Source organism: Balearica regulorum, chromosome 2 (assembly GCF_011004875.1).
Source record: "Balearica regulorum gibbericeps isolate bBalReg1 chromosome 2, bBalReg1.pri, whole genome shotgun sequence".
Taxonomy (NCBI): Eukaryota; Metazoa; Chordata; class Aves; order Gruiformes; family Gruidae; genus Balearica; species Balearica regulorum.
The window spans coordinates 88404546-88427543 of record NC_046185.1 but is presented as its reverse complement, the minus strand read 5'-3'; the positions used below and the strand labels follow the sequence as shown (position 1 = coordinate 88427543).

At 37.3% G+C, this 22998-nt stretch overlaps 1 protein-coding gene across 1 annotated transcript in view; it reads left to right on the top strand.

Moving 5' to 3' along the window:
- CDH9 (cadherin 9) overlaps positions 1–22998 on the top strand; it is a 106101-nt gene that overhangs the window by 51765 nt on the left and 31338 nt on the right. Inside the window, exon 3 of the mRNA XM_075744855.1 lies at positions 3171–3465. Within this exon, the coding sequence (XP_075600970.1) occupies positions 3171–3465 (295 nt within the window). The remainder of the gene's footprint in view (positions 1–3170; positions 3466–22998) is intronic.

Here is a 22998-nt window from a genome sequence, read left to right as displayed (position 1 = left end):
TCTCACAAGAGCGGAGTAGAGGGGTAGGATCACCTTCCTCGACCTGCTGGTCACACCTCTTTTGATGCAGCCCAGGACACAGTTGGCTTTCTGGGCTGCAAGCGCACACTGCCGGCTCATGTTGATCTCTGCTACTCATCTGCATCTGTCGTCTTTCAGTATATAGGACCTCTGTTCCACAGATGACCAGCTCACTAAGTCTAGAAAGAGTTTGCAGGAAGAAAAAATTTCAAATAGCAAAATCTGCAATCGTACTAAAAGTAAAGTGCTAACTTTAAGTCAGTTTACAGTCTCTGAAAGATTCTTTAGGTAGCAGAAAAGCCTAGGAAAAGCATTCAGCAGATTTTCAAATACGAACTACATTATTACCACACTTCCAAATAAAATGACATTAAAAGAACATTCCAGATATAATTTCCAATAAAATGCATAAAATTCCACATATGCAATATATGCCTATTTAAACTAAGAATTTTGTTTTCCGTTCTGAATCAAGGGAAAAAATATAAAAATCTCATTTTACCCCCTGCTCCCTTCTTTCTTTTATTTTCCAGTTCAGCACTGTGTGATATTTTGTTTTAGTAATGGCTGCTTGTTTTTAAAGTGGGAAACTTCTAGTGTCTCTGGACATATTCCATTCTTCCTGTGCATAGCAGTCCTGACAATTAAAGACCAGGGCTCCTGTAAGTTAAATCTCTTTCTTTGCAGTCTGCCAGGCAGGCTGCTATGGAGATAATACCTGTGGGCCAGACTCTAGTTTAATTCATATAACAATAAGGAAGATAAATAAATGTCCATCAATAACAATGTGTGTTGGAGTCTATACATGTGCAGGAAAGAAAAAAAAGCTCCAGGGAGACTGATGGAAATTATTTCAAAAATACAAAAAGTAACTTTGTAAATACAGGACAGAATGTGCAGCTACTCACCTTTTGAGAATTTACATGTCTAATGTAAGCCCTTAAATGACTAATGTTAGTACTGCAACAAATTTAACAAATTACTGATCAGTCAGTGATGACTTATTGTGGGAATCAAGAAGTACTTCCTCATGTTCGGTGTTGGGAAAGGATGTTAGCTTCACGGAGGCTCCAACCTCCCTAATGCCTTATGTTAAGTGATTTCCCTTCTCTTGACCCATGAGACTGATCCTTCACCAAGTTCCCAGACATGGCTCTTGCTCTGGCTGCTCCCTGGCTGGTGGCTGAGGAGTTGGTCAGGAGGCACATAACAACACAGGGCATCGTAACAGGCACTCGGATATTTTAAAGACTCAAAAAGAAGCTGGCCTGTCTTCAGGAGAAAACTAGGTTCAGGTGCTAGTCATCAGTCATGAGATCTGATTCTTATCTGGCATATTTTAAAAAGCTTCCACCTCAAGAAAAAAGGAGAAAGCTATATTTATGCCACAAGGTAAGGAATGTCTTAACAAGAATGAATATGCACTGTTTCTTAGGGACAGGAAACTGTCCTGTGGCACAAAACAAAATCATCTGACTGAAAGAAGTATGCTGTATTTTGTACTTGACATACAAATAAGTTTAATCTTTTTTTCCTGAAAATAAGAATCTAATACAAAAATAAGTTAAAATATAAAAATAAGAATCAAATATTTTTAACAAATTTTGTGTATTGATTACATAAAGCTCCACATTCTGTGTCAAGATACCCATGCAATATTTAAGTTTATGTTCTCTGTATTACCTGCAGAGCTGGCAAGTTGACAGGGACTTTTCTGAGTGCTGTATGCATGTTGTATATAATTATTTCAACCCATTTTATGCAATCCTTAAGATTTTTCACAGATATTTATTACAGATATACACTGAATATATTAAGCGCTAAAACTGTTTGGATAGTGATCTTATCCAGTCTTACATCTAGAAGGCCATAACAATAATCAGATCACATTTGGTGACTGCTGTTAGGCTACAGTGTTAAACTAGAGGAAAAAAATCAAAGTGAAGAAATTTAACAAAATCCACCACAACTATCCTTCATACAGGTGGAGTAATAAAAAGATGCAATGGCTCAGCTAGAAAACATGGAGATAAACACTGGCAGGAATACAGAAATGAGGAAACAAGGAAAGAAGTGGTATAAAATAACTTATCTGGCTCTTGAGACTATCTAGAGTAATACCTTTACTGATACTGAACAATATTTTCTCAGGTGGATGATATACTATATTTTTCTACTCAGAGAAATAAAAAAAAAAAAAGCTGGGATAACATTCTTACTGTCCGCATTTGAAAAACACTAAGGTCACCAGTCTGTGGCCAGATGTGACTGTAAGCATGTATCTGAGGAAAATATACTGCAGATGCTCATAAAAAGGAACTGTGGGACTCTGTAAATGAAATTAGAGCAATAGACTTCTGAAAAAGTGTATTACGTGAGAATTTCTAGCACCTGGGTCAGCTTTAATGGCTTGGTTTGGCTTTGGTTTTAGGCACTTTTTCACAATGGTGCTATATGGCAAACTAATCAGTGCCTGTAAGTTCACAGGGATACAGTTTTGAACTCTGATGAAGAGGTGTAGTAGGAAAAGGACTGTTAAACCCCAGTCGATGCTTTGAAAATTTACCTCCTAGTGTTCTTGAAAATTATTTCTCCTGTGTGGAGAGGACTAGAAGGAAGGAAGTAATTAACTGAGGTAAGATGTTCCTAAAGAAAAAAAAAATATAACTAGAAACACAAGTTGCTTAAATCGGAACATTTATAGGTGATTATGGGAAGTTCAGAAGCTGTAATCCTTAAAATCCATTTCTTCTATGTTGTTACAAGGTAACTGGTTGCCTTATCAGCAATGAATAAATGGGAATACAAGTGTTATTTTTGCAAATAGAAACTTGGGAATTTTACACTCCCTGTCATCTTCAAAAAAAGAGACTACTAGTAGATTTTGGACAGAATATTAAAAGAAATTTATTTTTTTTTTAAATTCAAAATCTTCTACATCCCTATGTCCTTATGAGTTTGTTTAGAGCTACTTTTTGTGTATGACTGAGTCTCAAATTTGCAATTTTTCCAACAGTGAAACAGAAGATAACCACTGCTGACCCCAATTACAGTCAAGATTGTACAGACTTATTCATATATACTGAATGATTTGGTCTGTAATAACAATACATATATTTATAGAATTCTTCTTTTCTACCTCCCTGAAGCTACACACTGACCAAGATAAAGGAGATGGAAATTTAAAATACATATTAACAGGAGATGGGGCTGGCAGTCTGTTCATTATAGATGAAAATACAGGAGATATTCATGCTGCAAAGAAATTGGACAGAGAAGAAAAGTCCCTGTATGTGCTACGTGCCAAGGCTATAGACAGAAAAACTGGAAGACAAGTGGAGCCAGAGTCTGAATTTATCATTAAAATCCACGATATCAATGACAATGAACCAAAATTCACCAAGGACATGTACACCGCCAGTATTCCGGAAATGTCTGGAGTTGGTAGGTAAAAACTTATCCTTATGTAAAATACAAATGGGTTTGAATTGATTGGAACTTATAAGTCATTTATTCTTTGAGGCACTTAATACTAGCTTCTGTGAATATCCATGGAACAATTTTTGTTGCCAGTAATGTATGATAAATGATTGGCTCCTGCTTTTATTTATTTGCTTCATCCATTTTTTAATCATTTTTCCACACTATAAGCTACTCTACTCTTTCAAGCCCACTGGAACCATCAAGGAATGTATCATATATGGTTGTGTTATCAGTTACTATAGAGTTTTGCCATAGCTGAGAATATCACTTGTGTAAAATGTATCCTCTTTGTATTTTTAAAGTCTGATTTACCAAACCTTTCTGTACCTTTAGACACAATCAACTTTAAGCACGTAAGTATGCAAATCAATTAATGTATCAAAAGGATGCAAAATATTTTCCTACAAATACCTAAAATTTTGGTTTGGTTTTTAATTATTTTTTCCTCATGATTATCAATATTAGTAGTTGTTGTTGATGTGTTTTTTAATATGGACTTGTCTGGGGTTTGGGGTTTTGTGGGTTTTTGGTTTTGTGGATTTTTTTGTTTGTGTATTTTTTAAGATAACAGACATATGAACCCCTTCTCCAAAGAAATAACTCTTCTTGTTTAAAAAATATTTTTCTTCATGAATAAAAACTTACAGCTTTTCATAGCTGCTGCACTGAAAAGTAAAAATGTGGAGTGACAGTAGAAGACAGGTGAGAAATATAGCGTCAAAGGAAAATAATTCTCTGAGTTTTGTTCAAATAATATAAAGTGATAGATAATATTGACCAGCACACATTCATCAAAAGTTATCATGATTTCCTAAATGTTCCACTCTTTTACAGTAGAGACAATCTCACTGATGAGTAAGCATAAAATACATAGGCTATGGGGAACAAACGACAGATAAATCGTCAAGGGTTATTTACTTATCATGAAATACTGTAATGGTTTGCAAAATCAGCCCTGGATGATGGCATTGCTAAGAAAGACATTAAAATACCAATCAACATTTGTGACTAATATGTATCTTCGCAAAATAATTTCCAGAAGCTAATTATTGTCTCTGAGATCATTAGCAGAAATATAACATAACAGGACTGTAATTTATAACTCTCTTTTATAATCATGAGAAGGGAATACCTACACTACTATGTATAATGTGAAGAGCTGAAGAATGGTTCTTTTAAAGATAATGGAAAATAGAGAAAGCCTTTACATTCATAATTTACTTCACTGATAATTTGTGAAGGAAAAGTGTTGGCAGTGCACTTGTCATATTTAATTTGAAATATATTTGTAAGGAAGGAACTCTATAGGAATAGATAGGGTAAAAAGCATGATGTCCGTGTTTAACCTTATCTCTTAGTCCAACTTCATTGGAGTCAATGGAGAAGCATGAATAAAAGAGAAAAGAATAAGATCCAGTGCTTTGACACTGCCTGTGAAATTTTTTCTATGAAATGTCTATATTTGATGAGGATGATGATAGTATAAGTGCCGTTACATACTTGAAGCTGAGAAAGTGTCTATAAAAGACCCACATGAAGGTGAGTTTTACTGTGAAGAAAGAATTGGAGGAAAAAGATTTAAATAGTAAGAAAAGCCAAACCCTAGCTTCGGATATGAAGCAAAAAAGGGATCTGAGTTATTCTTTGCTTTGTTTAGTTGCCATTTGCATTTGGGGATAAAAAAACTACTCTGAAATGGCAATTTTTAGCATTTGAATTTGAATAAGTAAAAGTAGTTTGTAGTTTCTAAAAGGACCAAAGAATAAGAACCCAAATCCAGATCAGTTCATTCAAGAAGCAGTAATTCTGTATTTCTGAAATCAGTCATAAGAGTGCTAATTCAATAGTCAGGATGTGCATATAGGTAAATAAGAAATACACAAATACATTCCTTCTTGAAGTCCCTTTGTCCCACTCCTCCATAAATGAAGAAAATCATTTGGGAGTGAAAAGGTGAGATTCTTGCTGTAAGTGGAATACAACTTAGAGGTGAGCAAGTGGTACTCTTGTAAACCTTCCCATAAAGCACACAAGAGAAGACATAAAATACAGAATGAGGATAGTGTAGTTCTTGAAATATCTAGACAAAAGAAAGATATATGAACGTAAGCCAGCAGCACATACAACAAAATGCAGGGAAAGGAAGAAAAAGAAGAGTGACAAAAATTAAACTCAAAACTGATACAGCGTGGCAATGGGCTGTGTAAGTATCTCCTGGTTCATACTTTCCACAGTGCATAAGCTATCCATTTAAAAATCTCCAATGCATTATAAAAATGTCATTTAAGCAGGTGTAATTATTCTTCATTCAATAGGTAGGATTTGATGAAAAACTAATAGTTTTTCTTTTGCCTGGATATGCAGTCCAAAGAATTTTTTCCTGAACATAGTGCTTATTGCAGCAAATCACAAATTTACAGAACTGTCAGTTATGCAGGTAAGTTCATTACACCTCAACACTTAATCTTTTCAGTGATTTTTGTATATATTGCTGTTCACAGATTAGTAGGTGTCAAATAGAAGTCCAAAAGCTAAATTTGGTAAGGAAGTTGGGCCAAACCTTTTAGTTGTTTCTGGACCGTAGAATTTAAAATAGAATTTGAGGTTGGAAGGTTGTGTAAAATAAGTCATTAAGAAGGAACAAACAGGAATTATTAAGTGAGCAATGCATGGTAGGGTTATTGCTGCTGTGAAAGTAAGTGCATCTGAAAGAAAAGGACAAAAAATATACTGAAAATGAGAAGAAAGGGGAAAAAAAACCCCTGAAATCACAAATGTGTGTTCCAGAAAACCAGAAGATTTCAGAATAAAAAATTCAGTTCCCCTTAATTCTATATGTTCCTCTATAACAAATGGAAGAAAATGAGACCAATAAACTAAAAGCAAGAATCCCTGGAACAGGGTGATCGTCTTTACTAAGACTATATCAAGTTAAAAGGTCAGTGTAGTGCTGCATTACTTGCATAAATACTTACAGTGATGAAGGTTATTTGTTTTAACTATATATGCACTGATTCTTGCATATCTAAACAGATAACTTTTCTGACTGGAAAGAACTACATAATTACACTATACACATTTTAAGAAACAGATATACTCATGATGACTAGGTCAAAAATTTGTGGTAAAATCTCAGGTTCTTCCCATCCTTCACTTCCTCCCAATTTTGTGTCTTAAAATACATTTTTTTTTTCTTAAATATTATATTTATTATATTTGCCAAGTTCAACAAATATGACAGCAGATATTTATGAAAGCTCAGGAAAATGTCACTAAGATTGAGAAATTGAAGAGGAATCATTACTACCAATGTCTCCTGCTGCGTGTGTATCTGTTATTCAAATGACATATCATACTACATATTTCTCACTGTGTTACTGACTGTTTCTTGGAATAACTAGATTTAGAGCACACAAGGAAAAATGATAAGTCAACACCTCGGACAGAATGTGTGATTTTCAGTACCAATAGGCAAACCTCACTCATGTTTAACTAGTTTGATAGCAAGAACAGCGAAAGCGTAACATGCATTTTCAGCACAACCTATCCAAGCCCGGAGGGAAATATGAATGCTTACTTGTGCACTAGTTTGTGCTATGTTGTAATATCTAGACTGCAGCCATCAGTCTATACATAAATTAGCCTTGCTATGCCTAAATGGGATCCAGTCATATCTTCAACAGCATTATGGGTATACCCAAAATGCTGTGTAGCAAAGTTAGTACTGGAAGCAATCAAAACCACTGAAGTGAGCTGACTGCAGTGTCATTTCAGATAGCTTTTACGGAAATGATCATGCTAAATGCTCCCAGTGACATTAACTTAAAAAATTAAATGAGAAAGTTGGTTTAAGAGATTCTAAAACTCAATAACACGGAATTTCTCATTAAAATCAGCTACTATACTGAAGAATCGGAGGATAATAACTGCTGTGGCTATATTTTTAAAGAGTGCTAGAGCTGACTGGAAGAATCATGAAATTTATGTCAGACTAGGTAAATTGATTCAATAAAAAATAGTTCAAAAAATGAGAAGAAGATGCTAGACAGACCCATAAAGGTTAATAAAAGCATAATATAAAAAGTAAAGGAACAAAAGATGTTCAACACTTTAAATTGATGGAATGCCAAAGCTATAAGATATAATCTTGGTCACAATGAAGAGCAGGTGGATTTGAACCATGACCTATTTGGCTATATGTTAGAAATACTGTAAGAGGAAACTTCAGAGAAGCAAAATACATATTATACATCTTGAGAACAATCTTTTCATTTCCTCTTCATGTAGAAGGAAAAGTACATACTTTAAGATCCTACTTAAAATCTACTCATTTCATCTTCAAGGCTTACACAAGTAGAAGCTGTGATCCAAGTATTTTTCCAAGTGAAAGATGATTGCTAAAAAACCAAAATAGAATGAAATAAAAACTAATCCTACACCTCATTATGAAAACAAATTTTTTCAGGATATAAATAAGGTTATTAAGAAATTTTTAAAAAGGGAAGTTAGCAATGAGATGTCCTGTGCAGTTCAATCCCTTTTGACTCCTGGGTCAATATTATTACAACTTCCTATACCTGTCTTGCTAATTTTAATGAGTAAAGCTTACCATTTTTTCTCATTAAATATTTTTAGCATGCAGTTGATGAGTATTTTATAACATATTTTTAATCTTTTAATTGATCCTATTAAGAGAAGGGATAATGTCAAATTTAACTTTGCACTCATTTCTTCATGCTTAACTGTTGCTTCCTAGATTTTATGCATCTAACCAAAGGCACCTCCTGATTCAGTTTTTACGTGATAAGATTTGTATAATGTATAAGTATAGAGGGCCATATTTTAAATGGCTGAATTTTAAATTTATAATTTTTCCATTAAATTACTTTTATTGCAAATACAGTCAGACTAAAAGAGTTTTCCTTTAGCTGAACAGTGAAGTTTGATAGAAGATCATTATATATGAAATATAGATATGGCAGCTTTCAGTTTAGGCATATGGGATTACAGCATGCCTAAACATGCCTTGTATTTAACAGCTACTTTAAATAAAAGATATATATATATATATATAAAAAAATACATACACACAAAGAGAAAGAGAGAAAAAGAGAGGTGAAATTGCAGTAAAACACACAGGGTAATATGCATTACTAATACCATTTTTATTATCATGGTCTTGTCTGTGAGGGCAGTACTATATACTGCAACATCAATAACATTATTGTGTTAGAAGTTTCATTATCATTGTTTACTATTTCTATATTATCTCTTGGGAATCTATAAGCATCACAGCTACCACTGGATTTAAGTAAGACTGCATTCTGATATTTAGTTTTAGTTATATGACTTTTTCAGCATCACATAATCATAAACGCATATTTCTCAAGAACAGTTTGTTACTTTGTATAGGAAGCCCTTACAAGAACAAGTAGGCCTTACAGGAAAAAAAAAAAACAAACCCAAAAAAACAAAAACAAAAAAAAAACCCCAAAAACCGAAAGAAAGAAACAGAACCAAACACAGTAACCATCCCATTTTCTATTTTTGAATTTGCTTATGTCAGTAAGCATTAATCTACAGATGTGTGTAAACGACTAAATGGAGGCAGCTCTCATCTTTCATATTTCAGCAGGAAATAATTATATTTTCTCCTCTGCATATTTTCCCTGGTTTCAGATGCTTATAAAAAAGCTATGAATGACTGTCTTGACTTTGCCATAAGCTTATGAATACTACTTTGCTAAGTTGCAAAATTTCAGAATGCTAATTGTTAACATATAATCTATTTTAAAACGAATTATTGACTTAGCTTTAAGAGAAACATATATTTCAAATAAATATTTTATCCACAAGTTCATATTTTACATTCCGCAGTTAAAATACAGTATTAGAATTCCTTTCAGTCAAACTAAGCATGATGGCAGAAATCCTGTAGCTAGAATACTTTCTATATTTCTGTTTACATTTGCCACCATAACTAAAGAATTTCAAAACCTCTATAACTGTCAGAATCTGCATAGGGTTCTCTTTTTTACAGGCAGTATCTTTATCTTTTTAAATTTATCTTCTTTATCATTTTATACAAGTCTTTATAATAAAAAATACCTATCCCTTTCAACAAAAAGTGAAAATATAAAATGAGTTTAATGCCTCATAATGATTTCTTAAAATAAACCATAAAGGTGAAAAAGGCAAAAACTTCTTTGTGTTAAACATATAAATAAATGTAAATCTAGTTTTCCAATAAATTTGAGATATTTTGGGGTTTTATCAGTTTTGGACATGTATTCTCTTAGATACATGCATAGCATTTTTATTTACAATAGGCTTGAACTACATTTTTAGTAGGAAAGTACATTCAAAATGACGTCTACTCTGCAAGGAACTTACTTGCTAGAGCTCTGATACTAAAACCAGGTTATTTTGAATTTGTACAGCTCCATTTACTTTAAGCTGGATGTTATGTAAAAGTTAGTATCTCCCTACATGGGCTTTATTTCATGATTAATGTATATAATTTCTGTAAAATTTAAATGTCCATTTACAACTACTGTTTTTTTTCCTTAGGTTTCTCCTATGTTTAGTTAGATAAACAAAACCTTGTGTAAAGTACATGTTTTGATTTTTCAAGGAGCAGAATGAAAACATCCTCAGAGGAAAATCTATGTGTTTGCAACACACCCAAATAATTATGTGACCTCAAGAAATAAACAAATATACATTCTCATTCAAATGAAATGCAATAGTTTCTTTTTAGGATCCAACCAAGTGATGTAACTAATTTTTAACAATAAAGTTTTGGCATGATTATTGTTGTACAGCTCTATGCAACATCCAAACATAACATATGAAATTAAAAGTAAACATTGAATTTATATTTTTTTCTCCTTCACAGCTTTATTAATTTTATCTTTACATAAATAATTTTATCTATCAGTGATACTGCATTATTCTTTGTTACTGACAGAAGAAAAGATAAACAAAAAAAATCAGAAATCACATAAAAACTAATATGTATATATTATGTATATGTGTATGAAGGTAAAGAGGAAACTTAAATAAGTAAATCGTGTTTATAAAATTTGGGAAATTCCTCATATGTCATCAGAAATACCATAGTGCCTTTAAAATTTATGCAGAATGTATTAATGTCACACTTGAAAGAACTGAGAGACACTGTACATTCAGAAAAATGAGGGATAAAAATCAACCTTAATGATTAAAACAGCATTTCTGAAGAATTCAAATTGTTCACAAATTTAAGATTTACCAAACATTTTAACATTGCAGATAAGCAGATCTCAAGCTACAGCCAAAAGGAGTGGCTCTTTTTCTTTTTGGTCTCTCTGTTCCGAGTTGTGCTCTTTTATGCCTTACCCTCTGCCCACGTTATCCCAAAGGAAGGAATTTTAAGGACCTAAATCATCAGAAAAAATGGATTGTTTAAGGCCAATATTCTTCTTCTGCTTCTTCTGTTCCCTGGGTCAGATCGCAGAGCGAGTGCTGGGGAAGTGGCAGCAGCATGCAAAGTATAGCAGGTAAAAGCAGAAGAGGCTGTTCCATCCAGCAGTAGCTAACCTCTGCTAAAAATATCACTTGACATATACACATTTTTCTTCAGCTACAAAATCCTCATATCTTTTAAACAGGACTCCTCACTTCCTTTCTCATATTTTGTTGGGGAGGAAGTTTGATTTCTTATTAAGACATTGTAAGACTGAGGCAGCATAACGGGAAAACCAGAACCATCTATTCACCTTCTGTAAGTAAACGCTCACTCTTGGTGCTAGAAGAAATCAGGGGTTTGTAGAATTACTGTGAGTAAGTAAAGGTAGCTACTGCTTGCTGTAAACACAGGAAAGTATAAATAATTTCCATATTTCTGTCCTGTGGGAACTGAGCCACAGTCAACTCATTGTTAGAAGTTTGTGACCTCCTCTGAGCTCCCATAAACCTCCACCTGCTGACCCTTCATCACGTGCTGGTCTAAACTATTTCTCGTAGGAAGAAAAAGATGACTGCAGTTGAAATGTAGCAATTAGTAAGCAGGATGGATGACTTTTAAAGCACTATATAAGGCTTTAGGATTTGTAAACTGGTTGGCCTAAACTTTGGAGATGCAATTTTAAGGTGACCACAAACTCATTTAATCGCTGTATGTCTCAATTTCTCACCAATTAGTGGAAGACTAGAACAGCTCTACTCCATAGATATGTCAAAATGTGTTCAGCTACTGCAGCAACAGATGTCACAGTGCCCTTGGAGTGACAAGTCTTCTTGCCAAGTGGCATTTTCAGGCCTGGGTTATGTTAAATGTGGCTCCCCTTTATATCTCTCTGAAATGATTCAGTGCAATGCTGTTTCCCTGGCTACTTTATTGCCACAAATTTATCATCTCCCATTATCTGTGTACATTGAAAACGAAACAAAACAAGAAAACCCAAAGGTCTGGACCTCTTTAGATTAGAGCTTGAAATTAGCATTAAAAGCGCCTGTATCATACTTATACTAAAAATTGTTTGATGTATCCATTTTCCTTCCTTTTATTTCAGTAGATTTTCAGCTATAACACTATAATCTTTGAACAAAAGCATAATGGGCCTGAATTCTTTACATCAGCACTTTTGCTCACACTGCAGCGCAGTACAATGGGATATGTTCTGCATTGTTAGAGATGCTGTCCTTCAGACAGGATGTTAAACCAAGGTCCTTTCATCTTTTGTGACTTCACATCTAAAAAGTAACAATCGCATTGACATTCTGAAAATTTTAAGGAACAGCCATGTTGCTTCAGCCAGTATATATACTTATTGATATGAACATACACTCTTTATACATGTGATATAAACGTGTTACAATACACAGCCATGTGCAACTTGTTTTCAGAGCCACATACTGAGTTCCTATGCATGATGCCAGTATGCAGGCACCTAATTTATTCCCTTATGAGCTCTTGCAGCTACTAGCCACCAAATAATTTTGTTTCTTTTAAGACAGGCTACCGTATAACAGGTGCAGTGAGCCCCTTCTCACATTTATGTGACCATACTGGAGCCTGTGGCAATTGAACTGCTGGTACTAAGGACTGGAATAGCTGGAACTAATTAACATTACTAACACCTGCGTCTTTATCAGAAGGAACATGTTATATCCTTTATTAAAACTAAAGCATGGCAGACACTAAAATAAGCAAGTTAAGAGTGGAGAGGAGGTAATCTGTTGCCTAAGGGCAGATCTTGCTCTTAAAGTGCAAACGTTAATGTCTCTATATCACGCTAATGCACAGGGTTCTTTCCTGACACCCTGTAGTTAAGTTACTTGTGTAGTTTTAAGTGTCTGAAAAAAAAAACTTTCTTCATTTAAATGATTTTTGAGAATGGGATTTCGCAAGTGTTGGATCTTTACTAGGCTGGAAAGACTGGACACAGAGATCTAAGTCAGGAATTGTAAATAACTCGAAATAAGTTAAATCAGTTTGAGAATTGGTTATATGTAGCCAGAAAACAAATTTAAAAATTATATTGAGAAGTATTATTTCATTTTTTTATTCTGTTAAAGCAAAGCATATCTGGGGTGCTTACTTAGTCTAATCTTCTGAACACAGAATCTCTTCAGTTGTTTTTAAAAGCAAAGGAAGCTTTCTGGATGCTTGAATATACATTTTAGTTGCTAACATTATGCAGCTGAGTGTAAAATGTCAGGTTTATTTTTTAAAATCGTGCTGACACATACATGCATCTATTTTGAAAGTAAAACACAAAGGCAGGGTAGTTGGCTTTTTTTTTCACCAGATTTCTCTATAAATTCTAAGTATTTCCAAAACGTGCAAATAAGACACAATGGATCATATTTGGGTGTAAGATAAAACGCAACTTTTTTTTCTAATATAATATAAAGTAACTACATGTCACACAAAGTAGAATGTACATAAGGATGCTTTGACATAGTTTTCAGTCTTCCATAGAGGTAACAGTCTCATCAAACAGATCAATCTGTCACAAAACAAAGGTCCAGACCCCTACATCTTTATTTATCCTGTGTAGCTCATTTCATGAGCTATCCCCCTCCACCCCCAACCCTCAGTTTTAGCAGAGCTACTGAGAAATGAAAGCTTTATCTCATATGAATCTGAATGATTAGGACTACTTTATTACAAATGATTTAGCTGCAGCATTCCGCCAGCCTAAGAGTAGTAAGCTTAGGAAAGGAACGTTGCTCTCCCAAAAGAAGTCTATTATTCTCCCTAAAAGAGACCATCAAATGGCTGTCTACTGAGATGGAAAGACTATGAATTCCTGCCCATAAGTAAAAGTAAATTTCTCACTTAAAATGTGCCTGTACATATATAGATATGTATATATCATAGATATGTATGTTTATATATATTACAAAATAAAATAGGAACTTTTTCAATTAAATAATGAAAATAGGTATGAGAATTGATAATAAGTTTCTAGCAACAGAGAAGATGAATTATAGAAATGGTAGTTACTCTGTGTGTGTTTTTCTTTGTGAATTAACAATTCCATTTGAATTTTATATTACATCACCATTTTTCTTTCCTGCCAATCACATAGTCATTTTGGAAATTTTCTGTGTCATACACAGTCTTCACAGAGTCAAGAAAATGAAGGTAAGAAAAGGCTTATCCTCAACTATCTTTTCTAACTCCTTCTTATTTGAAAACTACTCTGTATTATTCCCACTGATACTCATCTTTTACTAAGTACATGGAACAAGATAGCTTACAGCATTTCTCTTGGCAATCACTATATTTTTCATAATATCTAGCAAAACGCACATCTGCAAGTTTTCACAATGACAGCAATCCTGATGCTTGCATTTATTTTATTATCTGCTATCTAACCAGATGTCTCGAAAGACTTTCCAGAATAGCTTTTTCCTACAACCTCATAGATATGCGACACTCTGAAATTAAGATCAAGCATGATTAAGATCTGTGCAAGTATCAATTTTATTCCTTATGAAAGTAGTTCATATCTTCATAGTTAAAACAGATATTGCTCACACCTAATTGGTAATTTAAAACAAAACAATGTAACTTGCTGAAGTATGTACACATGTGTGTGAATATCCTGCATCTAGCAGAGTTGTTGCCAATAAACTGCAAATTCTCGTCAAAGCTTCCTGTCAGAAAGCCAACTCAATAACAGTTACTTCACTCTGCTCTGAGGAAAATGATAAATAGCTTGTGATAAATAAGGCTATAGACACACTATATTGGAGACATAAACAAAAAATTGAAAGGTTTATTTCCTCATAAAGTCAAAATATGTGACAGTTGTGAAAAAAAAAAACAAAACCACACCTAAATAATAACCACCTCTTTAGCGCACTGAGGTGGTTAAGAGAGACGACAGAATAAAAATAAGTCTTACATTTCATGGTCCAGAAGACTTCATGAATAAGATTCTAAAAGATACCTTGGCTCTCAGGAACATGTGTCTACCTGAGAAAGATAAACTATTTAAGAGCATATGTCCAACTAATTTTCACTGAGACATAGATACCCCAGTGTCTAAAACTTTGGAAATTAACTCAGACATTTCTAAGAGTATTTCACAAACAAGCAATTTGGAATCGATATGTTTAATCTTTTTGAACCAGAAGTTTTCAAACCTTTGAGATTTGTCCAAATGAGATCATTCTCATGATGTGCATCATTTACTGTGACTGTAATCTCGCAATCAATAGCCAATGCACTTGTGATCAATTTGCAAATGTAATGAAAACTCAACAGTCTTTAGCAGAACACTTCTGCATGTGAATCATTTGACAGATTATACTCAAGATATTTGAACATTTTTGAAGATAAATGAAATGGCTAGAAATAATAACAGAAAGTTACCCTATTTAATATCCTAATTTTGTCTACATGTGCATATACACACATAAGTATATACTTACATCTGTATTTACTTACATGCAGCCATGCAAGCTCCAGCAATGTTTTGGTTTTGTCTAAAAATAGTACTCTAACTAATGTTACTTTTAAAAAGCCCATGACTAAACCCTGGAATTTGTTTCATTTTCTCTGCTTTAGACTCCATTTCTCTTCCAAATTACAGGTCTTTATTGTCGTTTCCACAGACAACATCCACAGTATCCAAACACGACAGAGCAAGAGGCTTTCATGAATCACATGTTATAAACTAATGTAAATTTGAGTTTACCAATAATATCTTCATTTACTGCATTTGCATAGAAAATTGCTATTTTCCAAGGCTGTATTAATGTTTAAAGAGATGGACTTTATCACCACCCAAACAGGAGTTCCCTCAGATGATGAAAATGCCCCCCCCCAAAATAAATATGAGGCCAGCCTGTTGTATTAACAATAATATACTACATTCTCATGGACATAATAGACAGTCACATATGGTTTCAAATTGCACCTGTTTGCAGACCTGGCAAAAGGTAGAAAGACTTTTAAGATTTCTATTTACTTGTATTACAGAAGAATTTTGAAGATGTAAATGAGAGTGAGGTTCTAGTTCCCTGTCATAGACAGAAATTCATAGTAAAGAGACTCTCCATAATCTAATAAACAGATACAAAAGCTAAGCACAAAATAAGAGAACAAATGAAAAATAGGTGCAGAAAGCTAACTTGTTCCTCCCCCCAAAAAAAACCCCATAAACCTGTCTGTGTTGCATTGTAAAATACAGAACTGTACACGTATGTATACCAGAAACTCAAAGTTTAGTCCTAAAAAACGGCAATTATTGAAAATTGTTTCTTTTAAGCTTGCTTTTTTGCTCTTAAGTAAAACCTTTAGAGATTGTATGGAGGACTCCAGGTAACTTCTTTTAAGAAAAGAAAAGGGCAAAGCAGAAATCTTCTTAAAGCTGTGCTACTTGAACAAAGGGCCCTGAAAGTAGTGAAGAAATAACATCCCTATAATTACGTCATTATTTTATAAATTAAAAATTATAAATAGAACTAAAAACTTGGTTGGAACTATTAGCTAGGAATTGAGATTTTTAATCAATAGATAACCACATTGCAGCCTTTATGAACTACTACTTCTCCTATTAGGATCAATGGGTACAAGCTCTTCCTAAGTTTATCATATAAACAGCTGAATGCTGTTTCTCATTTGGAGTATTCTAGAAATTAATATAGGGCAAAGAGCCAAGATCACCAACTCTCATCTTTAAAAAGGGAACAAGCCTTCAAGGATTCTTAAGTGATGGAGTTCCTGTGACTGACCTGCCATGGAGGGCAGCTGTCAGTCGGTAAAGCTGGCTTATTTCCGCATGCTGTCAGAGAAAGGGTAACCAAGGTAATTAACTGCCATATTATGTCATTATTTGTTGCTCCTTCAACATATTGGTTTCACTAGCAACTAATTCTAGTTGGAACAGCTTTACAATATACATAGCAGCTCCAGGGCCAGAAACATGCTACCAGTGAATTTCATCATTATTTTGAATAGAAATTTTAAGGATAATTTTGTGATTCATTCTTTTCATTTTTGATTTTAATTTCTTTTCAAACATAGACTGCAGATACTTTCCCTGCCTAAAAGAAGTGTGTTTTCTAATTGTAAGTATGTACAGCATGTTGAACAAAATGAAAAAGACTTCTAAACTACAGTTCATTTATTATGGATGGCATATCACTTTATACTTGTACCTCTTTAGTAAGTAGGAAATGCAATGTAAAAGCTAGTCAACATTTAACACTTGAAAGAGTTTGACTACTCTTTTGTCTATATCTTATCACTGCCAGTTGATGGCACCAGTATCACTGTTTCAGAGGTGATTTTATTTAAGGTGAGACGGGGAAAAAAAAGCTTCCCAAAAGAATAAACATACACAGAGCTGTTCAGCCACCAATACTTCAAAATATTTCTCATTCTTTTTACTGTTATCCACTTGTTATGGCATCTATAATGCTTTTCAAATTCTCATGCAGGGCATATGATGCACTTCACAGTTACAATTACTGCCAAAGGAAAACTAAAGTTACTATACCAAGGTATTGAACAGCGGGAGGGCAAGGGCTAGAGGCTTTGTTCAGCTTTAGCCATTCTTTTCCAGTTCAATTTCAGACACTATTTTACAATGATGTATGAATTGTATTCACTGGCAAAAGCCTCTACCCCACACAGCATTTCAAGCAGATTAAAGACAGAGTAGTTTAGTCACATTGCATTTTTCTATGAGATGAGACAATCATTAGTACATACATACTTCTTTAATGCAAGTTCTGATAACACATTCTAAAATGTCACTTGATTTTGTCATAAAAAAGGAAGCATTGAACAAACCAAAAACATCAAAACACAGCATAGATAAGAAATCATAGAATCATAGAATCACAGAATGGTTTGGGTTGGAAGGGACCTCAAAGATCACCTAGTTCCAACCCCCCCTGCCATAGGCAGGGACACCCTCCACTAGATCAGGTTGCCCACAGCCCCATCCAACTCTGGCCTTGAACACTTCCAGGGATGGGGCCTCCGCAGCTTCTCTGGGCAACCTGTTCCAGTGCCTCACCAGACTCACAGTAAAGAATTTCTTCCTCATATCTGATCTAAATCTGTCCTTCTTCAGCTTAAACCCATTACCCCTTGTCCTGTCACTACACTCCCTCATAAACAGTCCCTCTCCAGCTTTCCTGTAGGCCCCTTCAGGTACTCGCAAGCCGCAGTTAGATCTCCCCAGAGCCTTCTCTTCTCCAGGCTGAACAACCCCAACTCTCTCAGCCTGTCCTCAGAGGAGAGGTGCTCCAGCCCTCTGATCAGCTTCGTGGCCCTCCTCTGGACTCTCTCCAACAGCTCCATGTCACTCTTCTACTGAGGCCCCCAGAGCTGGATGCAGTACTCCAGGTGGGGTCTCACAAGAGCGGAGTAGAGGGGTAGGATCACCTTCCTCGACCTGCTGGTCACACCTCTTTTGATGCAGCCCAGGACACGGTTGGCTTTCTGGGCTGCAAGTGCACACTGCCGGCTCATGTTGATCTCTGCTACTCATCTGCATCTGTCGTCTTTCAGTATATAGGACCTCTGTTCCACAGATGACCAGCTCACTAAGTCTAGAAAGAGTTTGCAGGAAGAAAAAATTTCAAATAGCAAAATCTGCAATCGTACTAAAAGTAAAGTGCTAACTTTAAGTCAGTTTACAGTCTCTGAAAGATTCTTTAGGTAGCAGAAAAGCCTAGGAAAAGCATTCAGCAGATTTTCAAATACGAACTACATTATTACCACACTTCCAAATAAAATGACATTAAAAGAACATTCCAGATATAATTTCCAATAAAATGCATAAAATTCCACATATGCAATATATGCCTATTTAAACTAAGAATTTTGTTTTCCGTTCTGAATCAAGGGAAAAAATATAAAAATCTCATTTTACCCCTTGCTCCCTTCTTTCTTTTATTTTACAGTTCAGATCTTTACGTGGACATTAAGCGTTGACCACAACTCTTTCAGTCCAGCCAATTCCTTATCCACTGAGTGGTCCATCCATCAAATCTATGTCTCTCCAATTTAGAGACAAGGATGTCATGTGGGACAATGTCAAATTCTTTGCACAAGTCCAGGTAGATTACATGAATTGCTCTTTCCTTATCCACCAAAGCTGTAACCCATCATAGAAGGCCAACAAATTTGTCAGGTACAATTTGCCCTTAGTGAAGCCCTGTTGGCTGTCACCAATCACCTTCTTATTTTCCATGTGCCTAAGCATAGTTTCCAAGATGATCTGCTCCATGATCTTGCCAGGCACAGAGGTGAGATTGACTGGTCTGTAGTTCCCCAGGTCTTCCTTTTTTCCCTTTTCAAAAATGGGGGTTATGTTTCCCCTTTTCCAGTCAGTGGGAACTTCACTGGATTGCCACAGTTTCTTAAACATGATGGAGAGTGGCTTAGCAACTTCATCCATCAGTTCCTTTAGAAACCACAGATGCATCTCATCAGGTCCCATGGACTTGTGCACCTTCAGGTTCCTTAGTCTCAAACCTGATCTTCTCCTACAGTGGGCAGTTTTTCATTCTCCCAGTCCCTGCCTTTGCCTTCTGTGATTTAGGCGGTGTGCCTAGGGTACTTGCTGGTGAAGACTGAGGCAAAAAAGTTGTTGAGTACCTCAGCCTTCTCCACATCCCAGGTAACCAGGTCTCCCATTTCATTCCAGAGGGGGGCCACATTTTCCCTAGTCTTCCTTTTATCATTGATGTACCTATAAAATCTTCTCTTGTTGCCCTTGACATCCTTGGCCAGGTTTAATTCTATCAGGGCTTTAGCTTTCCTAACTTGATCCCTGTGTGCTTGGACAGTTTTTCTCTGTATTCTTCCCAGACTACCTGCCCTTGCTTCCACCCTCTGTCAGCTTCCTTTTTGATTTGAGTTTATCCAAGAGCTCCTTGTTCATCCATGCAGGCCTCTGGGTGTTTATGCCCGACTTCCTCTTTGCTGGGATGCATCTCTCCTGAGCTTGGAGGAGGTCATCCTTGAATACTAACCAGCTGTCTTGGGCCCCTCTTCCTCCCAAGGCTTTGTCCCATGTACTCTGCCAAGCAGATCCCTGAAGAGGCCAAAGTCTGCTCTCCTGAAGTCCAGGGTAGTTAGTTGCTGCACACCCTCCTTGCTGCCCTGAGGATCTTGAACTCCACCATTTCATGTTCACTGCAGCCAAGGCTGCCCTTGAGTTTCACATTCTCCACCAGTCCCTCCTTGTTGGTGAGAGCAAAGTCCAGCATGGCACCTCTCCTCGTTGGCTCCTCTATCACTTGGAGAAGGAAGTTATCATCAACACATTCCAGGAACCTCCTGGATTGCTTGCGCTCAGCTGCACCGTCCCTCCAACAGATGTTGGGATGGTTGAAGTCCCCCATGAGGACCAGGGCTTGTGAACGTGAGGCTGCTCCTATCTGCCTATAGAGGGCCTCATCAGCTCAGTCTTCCTGGTCAGGTGGCTGGTGGCAGACCCCCACTATAATGTCTCCTGCCCTCCCTCTAATCCTGGCCCATAAGCTCTCAGTCAGCTCCTCATCCATTGCCAGGCAGAGCTCCATGCATTCCAACTGGTCATTGACATAAAGGGCAACACCCCCCTCCGTTGTCTCCCCTGCCTGTCCTTCTTAAAAAGTCTGCATCCTTCCATTCCAACACATCAGTCATAGGAGCCATCCCACCATGTCTCCATGATGCCAATGAGATCATAGCCTGGCAGGTGTGCACATATCTCCAACTCCTCTTGTTTATACCCCATGCCACATGTGTTTGCATAGAGGCATTTAAGTTGGGCCCCTGATGGAGTGGCTGGAATTCCCTTTGAGGTTCTTTCCTGGTGTTTCCCTGTTGATTCCTATTGCCTCAGAAGCCCCTGGCTCATGTCCATAAGACTTCAAGCATGTTGCAGTGTATCTATCTGGCATGCCTCCAAGCAACAGGCTGAGGGCCGTTGCTAGCACCCTGTCCCTCTAACCTTGGCACGTCATCCCACAGCTTGTTGCAGGCAAGCCTGATATTATCCCCCTCCTCCTTCAAGATTTGTTTAAAACTCTATCAATGAGCCCCACAAGCTCCTGGGAAAAGACCTTTTTCTCCTGTGAGAAATGTGAATCCCATCTGACTCCAGCAAGACTGGTGCTGTGTAAGCCATCCCATTGTCAAAAAAACCAAAAATTGTGGTGGTGACACCAGCCACAGAGCCGTATATTCATAGACTGGCTCCATCTGTTTCTCCCAACATCACTGCCCACAACTGGAAGGAGAGAGAAAAAAATAACCTGTGCACCAGATTCCCTCAGTAACCACTCCAAGGCCCTCAAGTCTCTTTTGATTGCTCTTGGACTAGACACTATGGCTTCATCACCACCCACATGAAAGAGCAGTAGTGGGTAATAGTCTGAGGGCCATATCAGGCTGGGAAGTTTCCTAGTAATGTCCTTAGCCCAGGCCCCAGGGAGGCAGCAGACTTCCCTAAGAGGAAGGTCTTTCTGGCATATCGGACCCTCTGTACCCTTCAGAAGGGAGTCGCCTATAACTATAACCCACCTTTTCTTCCTCGTGGAGGTGGTCGTGATATTGGGGGTGGGCCTTTCTGACCTTGGCGACACCTCTGGTGTAGCTCGATTGTCATCCGTATCATCCATTGACTGGGCTTCCATAGCCAGACCCTCATACCTGTTGTACAGAGGCACCTGTGAGGGTGAGGTGGGCAAGGAGTTTCGCCTGCCACCCTGAGTGTGGACTAGCTTCCATTCACTCTTTTCTTTTAAACTACTGCCTTCATACTGGCAGGGGGAGGATACAGGATCCCCTTGATCTTGGGTTCTGTCTGGTGGCTGTCCCTGTTTCTGTCTCAGGGAGGGCAGAGCTTGGCTCCACCAGTCTGTCTGTTTCACAGACTCCCTGATGCTCCTTCCCTTTCTACTGCCTCTTGTAGCTCTGCCACCGGGCTGAGCAGATCGCCCACTGGGTCACACCTCACACAGCCATTCTCACTACTGCCATCTATTCCCAGTGACAGGCTCTGGCACTCCCTGCAGCCTGAGACCTGGGGGGCTGCAGGTTTTCGTGGGAGCTCTGTCTGGGTTGCCCCATCCATTTTGGTGAGCGCAGAGGACAGAACTTTCTGCTGGGTGGATACCCTAAGCTCCTTCTGAGAGGGGTTTGAACTTAACTCTTGAGCTGGTAGGGTGACTAGGACCTCCCTGCGTGCCCTCCCATGCACACTGCCATGCAAACTGCCACACCACACCCTGGCTGACATGTCACACCCTGTTTGCGTGCTCTGTTCCCAGCGCTCTAGGTCAGTTGCGCTCCCTAGGCTGCATTTTATAGATATGGGGGCGTTCACTGTTGTTCTGGCAATGCCCAGGCCTTGTCAGCGGCTCCCACAAGAATGATGAGAATTATTTCCTCATTATGTTTATAAAACATACATATGTTTTATATGTATGCTCGGGCCTGCTCTTGGGTCACAACAAACCCATGTTGCACTACAGTCTTGGGGGAGAGTGGCTGGAAAGCTGCTTGGCGTGAAAGGACCTGGGGGTTTTGGTCAACAGCCGGCTGAATACAAGCTGGCAGTGTGCCCAGGTGGCCAAGAAGGCCAACAGCATCCTGGCTTGTATCAGAAACAGTGTTGCCAACAGGACTAGGGAAGTGATTGTCCCCCTGTACTCGGCACTGGTGAGGCCACACCTCGAGTACTGTGTTCAGTTTTGGCGACCAGAAAGGCATTGAGGTGCTGGAGCTTGTCCAAAGAAGGGCAACGAAGATGGTGAAGGGTCTAGAGAACAAGTCTTATGAGGAATGGCTGAGGGAACTGGGGTGGTTTTGCCTGGAGAAGAGGAGGCTGAGGGGAGACCTTATTGCACTCTGCAACTACCTGTGAGAAGATTGTAGCCAGGTGGGTGTTGGTCTCTTCTCCCAAGTAACAAGCGATAGGACAAGAGGAGATGGTCTCAAGTTGCACCAGGGGAGGTTTAGACTGGATATCAGGAAAAATTTCT